We start from the raw sequence: 7,843 nt of genomic DNA on the forward strand, positions 1-7,843 counted from the left end.
AGCAATGTCATTAACTTGCCATGAAGGTTGATTAGAGAAAGATTGAACAAGGTTTATCAAAAGTGCAGAGAAGAAAATGTCCTCCCTCTAGCAGGAATAAAGCAGCACCACCGGGATTTGCACGGTTGCATCTAAATAAAAATCATGACCTCAAAAACAAAGCTTTAAACAAATTGATGTAGAGCTGATGTAGAGCCACGATACACGATGACATGTCTAGAGAAAAACCTCATACTAACATTCAAGCACGGTGGAGGAACAGTGATGATTTGGCAACGCGTTGACCATAGAGACCTTCGTAAAGCAAACACCCTAACCAGGGGTGTCAAACATATGGCCCGCGGGTCGGTTCCGGCCCGCCAAACAATTTAGTCCGTCCCGGTGGCTAAATGCATTATCATTATTCAAAAAAAAAATAAAATAAAAAATCTTTTGCTCCAATTGTGAAAGTCAGATTTCACTTTCACAAGTGGAGCAGTACTGCTTTTGCCATAGTGCTCCACTTGATTTATGAATGTGAATAGTTTTATTATGATTCATGCGGGGAATATCTCAAATGATATGGATACTACAATGGGAAAGCAGGAGAGGAAAGGAAGAACAAGAAGAAAAAAAGAAAAGGTCAAAGAAAGAGGAGATAAAAGAAGAGAATGACAAAACAGTTATTGAAAAGAACATGTACTTCGTTTAATTGAAAAGCTGCAGTTCCTATATTGTCCACGAGGGGCGCTGTGTTTTAATCAGCAGATGGTAGCACTGAGCTTCAGATGTGGAAAATAGATTTTAAATCATTTGTTAATTTTTATCTGTTTGATGTATTTTGTCATGCAGGACAGTGTTTTTAAGTTCCAAAAAATGTGAATAAATGTTTTTCAACATTGTACAATCACTGTGATCAGTTCTTATGCATAATGCTCAAGTAAATGTTTAACTGAGTAAAAGTATTGTTCAATTTCAACATACTTTTCCTAAAAACGCTAAGGTTATTCATAATATATTGTGTAAAAGTGAAATTCATTTAATATAAAAATCAACAACAAGTCCACTTTTATTAGTTCTATTTAATCTTGCAATGAGTTTACTTGTGTGGCCCTCTTGAGATCAGATTAAGCTGAATGCGGCCCCTAAACCAAAATGAGTTTGACACCCCTGGCCTACACTGATTACTGTACGAAATCCCATCAGCACAAGAAAAAAAACATAATTTTGGCTTAAAAGAGTTTAAATAAACCAGTACGAAGCAAATCCTCGTCTCACTTCAAATCCTGGACCTAAAGAGAACTTAAACAAATGATTTTACACCTCAAAGAACTAAAGACATGCTGTGAAAAGTGTCCAAAATTACTCCATAAAGATGTAGAAGAAAGACATGGTCACACAAATATTTTATCGTTGTTGCAGCAACAGTTCAACAAATGTGTTATGATTTATAAAAAGGAGAATTGTCGTTGGTGTCTTACTGTTGTCTTTGATGAGGCCTGCTGTCAGCGAAGGTTCAGCTTCAGGAGGAGGAGTTAGGGAGTCTACGGAAAGCACCGGCATCTCTTGTGCCGGCGGGTTTTCTGCTTTGGGAATCTGAACTTCTGAAGGTGTCGTTGGAGCGGGTTCTTCGGGGGGCGGCGTCAGTATTTCAGGAAGTAAGGAGGAAGACGAGCTGTCGGGTAGGTTCTTGTCCAAGTCCGGCAGATCAGTAAGTGAAGTAACAGAATCGTTGGCCTGACGGTAAAAACAAAGATTGTGAGTACGACATTCGATTTCAAGAACTTAAATGTGGTAACATAACGACTATAATGATAGAACGGAGCTCGCGCTGCGTAATTTATACCTTATCCATCAACTGGAGAGGCTTTTTGGGTTTCTTCTTTGTGGAGAAAATGTGGTTGTACTCCTCAGTCCATTCAAGCAATCGCTTGCTGGGTTTTCGTACTCGCTTTTGTTCTGAATTTAAAAAAATTAAGATAAGGAAATCACTTAAAAAGATCCTCGTGGATGTGGATCAACACTCATTCGCAATTTCATTAGGTAGTAAATCAACAAATCACATGGGACCAATGTAGTTGCAGTGAAGACTACTTGCTGAAGATCAAACCAAGGATCAGAATAGACAGGGAATTTGATTTACGTTGACGCGTTGGGTCAGACTATTCAAAAAACTGCTGACTTTTAGTGCTAGATCGTCTCTAGTTTACAAAGAATAGTCAAAACAGTGGCAGCTGTGGGGACGCAGGCATGAGGAGTATCACCGCTCAATGCACAACATGTCGAAGCTTGAAGCAGACGGGCTACAGCTGCAGAAGACCACACTGGGCGCCACTCTTGTCAGCCAAGAACAGAAATCCGAGGCTACAATTTGCACAGGCTTAACCAAAATGGGCCAATAACAGAGTCTAGAACAAGCATTCATCCAAAGTCTTCCTGTTGTTAACGTCAGATAGAAACTTAGCTATCATGTTTTGCTCGTTGACCCTCCCTTTAATCTTCTGTTATGATGCACATAACCAGTCATTCTGCATTTACATTATAGGTCTTCTGAGTGTTGACGTGTTAGAACATTTAATTCTGTCTGCCAAACAACATTACGTAACACTGTGGCAGTGTTTATCACTCGCTCAGCTCCATTGGCAGGAAGGCATCAGTCGTCGTGTCGTGTTTGGTTTATTATATGGTAGACACTAGATCATGCTGCAGAAAATGGCAACCTTCAGTCATTACTTGTTTTGTGAGGGAGGACTGGAACGACTCTCTTTACCTGCTGAAGCCTTGTCATCTTCCCCAGGTTTATGAATCCAGCTTTTCTTATTCTTCGAGCCGTCTCCGGTAAGCCTGGTCGACTGTTCCGGGGTGAGCGTAGGACCTTCCCTCTTTTCGAAAGGCACAGTAATCTGTTGACTGCCCTTTAATCTCTTCCACCTCCCCTCCGGCGCCTCCTCTTGACCTCCCAGGCATTCACCAACACCAGCCTTGCTCTTCCAGCCGCTGCCGCTTTGTACATCCAGCATTTTTGTGGAGAGGTCCACTTCAGGCCAGGGAGCCATTGCTGTTGCTGCCTCAAGTCCTGGAAAACCAGGCCCAGACCTGGCAGAGGGAAAAGGCACCCTGCGATTGGTTTTCTTTTTCAGCCAATGGACGCTGCTCCTTCTGTTATAGGGCCTCTTGGGTTTCTGACCCGTACCACATCCGTTTTGTGCAACCACACTTTTGTCTGGGATTGAATCGGTTGTGCGAGGAACACATTCAGTTTTTTGACCTTGTCCTTCCAGCGAAGCCTTGGGTGGTATCACCAAAGGCTCCTCCTTCACATGTGCACTGGGTGGCCCAATGTTTAACTCCAGGGGCGTGCCATCTCGCTCTCTGGTGTCGTGCAAGTCCTTCAACATCATAAGAAAAGTGCTGAACTGGTATTTTGGGTCAGACTTGAAGCTGACTGGTTTCCCATCGCTACCATTCGATAAAGATTGAAAGGAGACCTCCTTAACATTCTTAAAGGTTTTCATGAAGGAGAACGGTGAAGGAGGTGAAGATTGTATTGTAGGGGGCTGATCTTCCTGCTTCGCCTTTATTTTAGAAGTAAGGGGTATGAAGTCCATCGGGGGAGTCGAAGAAACCGAAAGGTCTTCCTCTTCACTTTTGACATCAGCCTCAAGATCATCTGAATCAGAGAACAGTAATGAAGGGGAGCTACATCTAGAAAAGGTGCCTTGATCACACTCACCATTGTCAATGTGATTAGATTTGAGATTTTTTACATTAGTGCAAATATCAACTTTGGGTTCTGGTTTCCACGTGAGATCCTCAACTTTCTCCACAGGGTTCAGCAGCTTACTTTGTTCAATCTCTTGCTGGGCTTTTTTACGCTTCTTCTGGTCTACCTCTCGCAAGGCCATGAGTGCTCGAGTCATCAGCCGATTGCTGGCCGGAAGATGGGCCGGCTGCTCTTTCAGGACTTTCTTAACTTCTTTAACCTGCTTCAGTTTGTGAACAGCTTTTTGGGGTTTTGGAAGAGACATACTTTTAGAGACGTGGGAATTTCTAGATGGAGAAGCCGTAGCTTTAATCGGTGAGAGGTTTTCCTCTGTATTGCCTGACTGGTCAGAGGATCTTTTCTTACATTCTGAGCTGTCTGATTCACTGGACGCTAAGGTAGCCATACTTTTTGGGCTAACATTTGACACCAATATCCGTTCTACTTCTGGGCTACTTAACTCGTCAGAAGATTTCATGGAAGCCACGTCATTATCTCCAGGCGGTGACTCAGATGAGAGCCGAAGTAGGCCAGACTCACTTCTAGCTTTTAACTTCTTGACCGACACCTTAATGGACTCTGAGGATGCCGTTTGATCCATGGAGGCATCGGCTTCACTACCAATCGAGTTTGATTTATTAGCGTTTCCTTGATTCACGTCAGTGTCCGATGTCTTCTCTTGCTCTTTGCATTCGCTTTGGTCAGTGGGAGAATCTGTCGAGCTGGAGTTGTCATGATTCTTATCTTCTACCTCCTCTCGTATCAGTTTCACAAACGGCAGTCTGCGTTGGGTGACCAGGTTTGTTTCCTCTTCTAAGCTGGAGCCTGGATCACTTGTTTCAACTTCTAAACAGGACACCAAAGCCTCCTGGGTTTCCTTCTCATGGTCAGAAAGTGTTTCAGTTACATTAAGCTCTTTAGTAGCCGTGATGACGGAAAGTTCAGTTTGACTTACACACTTTACACTCTCTAAAGAACCTGAATGGTCATTAAAACTGACTTTCTCTGAGGGATGCAAGTCTTCTTTAGCCCCTGGGCTGTCTGATGAACTGCTTGAAGGGGTTGTGATGGCCTCGGGTGACTGTTGACCTTTGGAGCAAGCGCTGTCAATTGACAACTGGGTGTTTTGTTTGTCCAAAGATTCTGACTGTTCAACAGGACTGCCACTTCTATCGACAGGGTTGGCCTCAGTGGTTCTACATTTCTCAGGTACTGACTGCTCAAGTACTGGACCATTATCTGTTGACTTCTTCTTGTCTGTCAGTGCAACCTGGTCACTGGAGCCAATCAATGAGGCAGAAGGAATTTGCGCCTTCTTATTAACTGTGGATAAGTGCTTTTTCTTACAGGGACCCTTACTAAAGAGAGACCGGTCCGGTACTGGACTGGTCGTTTTAGGTCGCCTGTCCTTGCCTGATTTACTAAACCAAAGACCAGTCTGGATCTCAGGTTGTTTCTTTAGCTCTTTGACTACTGCCACGGACGGCTGAGATGGAAGTAGCTTTGGCTGACGTTCAAGTGCTTTAGGACACAAAATCTTAGGGACTGAGTCAAGATCAGAGTAAGGGCACTCTCTGTTATCTCTATAAGGTTGGTCAGGACTACAATGCAACGTCTTTCTGGAGTTTTTACTCCCATTGTCCTTAGGGGGTTTTCTTTGCTTCTTCTTGTTAGAAGCTTTCTTTAAAGTGCTTGGTTTTGTCTGAGTTGTAACCGTAGACAAAGTGGATTGATTTGTTAAGTGCAATGGTTCAGAAACAGTGGAAACGGGCAAAGTGGGCAAAGGAACGTCTGAATGGGGCTTCTTCTCTTCTGCTGGTGGGGGACTACAGGATAAGGCTTGGTCTATGAATGAAGCCAAGGAGGAAGTCATCTTGGGTCGCCCAGATACAACCGATTCAGCCTCCGCCACACCGGATTTCCAAGAAAGCTGAAAACGCTTAGCAATCTGTAGTGAGATAAGAAAAATATGCTTAATATCTGCACAGATTTATGTACATAAAACAATGTGCTATTTTTTTCCATGTTGTTCTTGGCAGTCATACATTCCTTTTAACGTCTTAGATGACAGTTACTCATTTCACAGTAATGTGAAGGACCAACCTTTCATCAGACTATGCAAGCATCATGCAGTAATTCACAATTTAACAATTACAGTGTTTTTTTTGTTGTTCTTCTCTCTTTGTTTGCTCCTTCGACGCAAAAGAAGCAGTTGGTCAAATTCAAAGCCTCCATGGAACGTGTGAGTTGATTTTTCCTCCACCCATACAAGTTCCTTTGGGTCCCCAAAGGTCCGGACATGGTAGAGCCGACAATGCCTGTCACAGGGCTCTAAAAAAGAAAGAAATAATTAGGTATTATATTATGAAATGGAAATTACAACAACAACACCAAGAAGGTGTACTCATGCATTAACTAAGCTACTGAAATATGGATAAAACATATCAACCAAGGTCAATCAACAACTATAAAACGTGACATTGACAGAATGAAAATTAAAATTTAATTAACAACTTATACTTGGTCAAAAGCCAAAGAGAAGAGATGGGTTTTAAAAGCAGATTTAAAAATGCCAATGGTAGGAGCTTTTCTAGTTTGCAGCAGCAAAGTGCTACATAATTTGGGAGCTGCAACAGCAAAAGTGTGAACTCCACTGAGCTTCTGCCGTGTCCTTGGCACCTCCAGCAACAGCTGGTCCGCTGATCTGAGGGACCGAGAAGGGGAGTGCAGGCGCAATAGCTCAGAGAGGTAGGGAGGGGCAAGACCATTTAAAGACTTAAAGGGGACATATCAGGCAAAATCCCCTTATTCATCCCTTAAATACATTGTGTTGTGTACCTGCACTGCAAAAATGGAACTAAAAGTAAGTCACATTTTCTTGAATTTACTGTATTTGTCCTTGATTTGAGCAGGTAAATAAGATTATCTGCCAATGGAATGAGTATTTTGATCCCTAAAATAAGATAATTAGATTTCCTGCACTTGAAATAAGATGACGGAGATGAGTTGTTCCCATTTTAAGTGCAAAAATCTTATTCCATTGGCAAATCATCTTATTTGCCTGCTCAAATCAAGGACAAATACACTCATTTTAAGAAAATACGACTTATTTTTAGTTTTGTTTTTGCAGTGTGGAGCCTTCAGGAAGGCAGAAACGTTTAATCTAGTCTCTCCAGGTGTTGTGTAGATATCTTTATACTCTATTTGGGTCATATTTTTCAAGCTGTTCAACTTTCTGTGCTCTCTGTCATGATTTATAACCAATAAGGTCACAGTATTTGCTGTTGAGCTGCTAAACAAGGTTATAGACTTCTGGCTTACCAATTTAAAAAATCTGCCATTTTTATTTATTGCTGTGATTATGTAGTCCAAGCTGAAGGATGCCGAAGATACCAGTGGATAAGTGAAAATGTTTGGTTCTAGGGACTTTAACCCACACAATACATTACGCTGTCCCGCAGCATACCAAAAAAACAAAAATGACAGACTGAGGTGGGGTGGAAGGCTCTGTAACCTGGAGAGGGGGTGGGGTTTGAAGTGCCTCCTTATAGAGATGGCACCAAAATGAGTGAATCTCAGAAAATGGGTAAAGAGGGACGGTGGGGCAAACATTAACAAGGAATTCAGACCAAAGCATTGCAGTTCCACCAGATATAACCACAACTGAATGATTAAAATGTAACATGAAGAACCTAAAAGACATGTCCCCCTTTAATAGCAAATAATAGTTTTCTAAAACAAACTGTAACACAGACAGGCCAACCAGTGCAGAGGATAAAACTTCAGTAAATATGCTTTCTCTGTTCCAGTTAAAGGTTGTGCTGCAGAGTTTTGCACCAACTGAATAAGGATGACTTACTAATTCTGATGTGCAAAGAATTACATAATAACCCAGCTGAGTTGTAATAAAGGCATTGAATTACGGTTTTGAAATCATGTTTTGGCCACCGCCTCTTGGTTAAAAAAAGATGGATTTCACTACGTACTGGTCTGGCCTCCGGTCTAAAATCACTACCATTTTAAAACAAAAGGCTTGTGAAAATAAGATTTCGTAATCTGCCGGACAGCCAATAGACAAGAAGGAGACACGCACTGCAAAAA

At 42.1% G+C, this 7,843-nt stretch overlaps 1 protein-coding gene across 2 annotated transcripts in view; it reads right to left on the reverse strand.

Moving 5' to 3' along the window:
• The window catches only part of nsd1b (nuclear receptor binding SET domain protein 1b), a gene marked incomplete at its 5' end in the record, with an annotated part of 31,915 nt that extends 25,842 nt beyond the window's left edge, over positions 1–6,073 (reverse strand). The window contains 4 exon segments of one of the 2 annotated variants that reach the window (XM_012881445.3): positions 1,461–1,716; positions 1,826–1,938; positions 2,750–5,690; positions 5,898–6,073. In XM_012881445.3, the coding sequence (XP_012736899.3) occupies positions 1,461–1,716; positions 1,826–1,938; positions 2,750–5,690; positions 5,898–6,073 (3,486 nt within the window). 2 annotated transcript variants of the gene reach the window in all.
• Positions 6,074–7,843: the final 1,770 nt, after the last annotated feature.

The sequence above is a fragment of the Fundulus heteroclitus genome, chromosome 11 (genome assembly GCF_011125445.2).
Source record: "Fundulus heteroclitus isolate FHET01 chromosome 11, MU-UCD_Fhet_4.1, whole genome shotgun sequence".
Taxonomy (NCBI): domain Eukaryota; kingdom Metazoa; phylum Chordata; class Actinopteri; order Cyprinodontiformes; family Fundulidae; genus Fundulus; species Fundulus heteroclitus.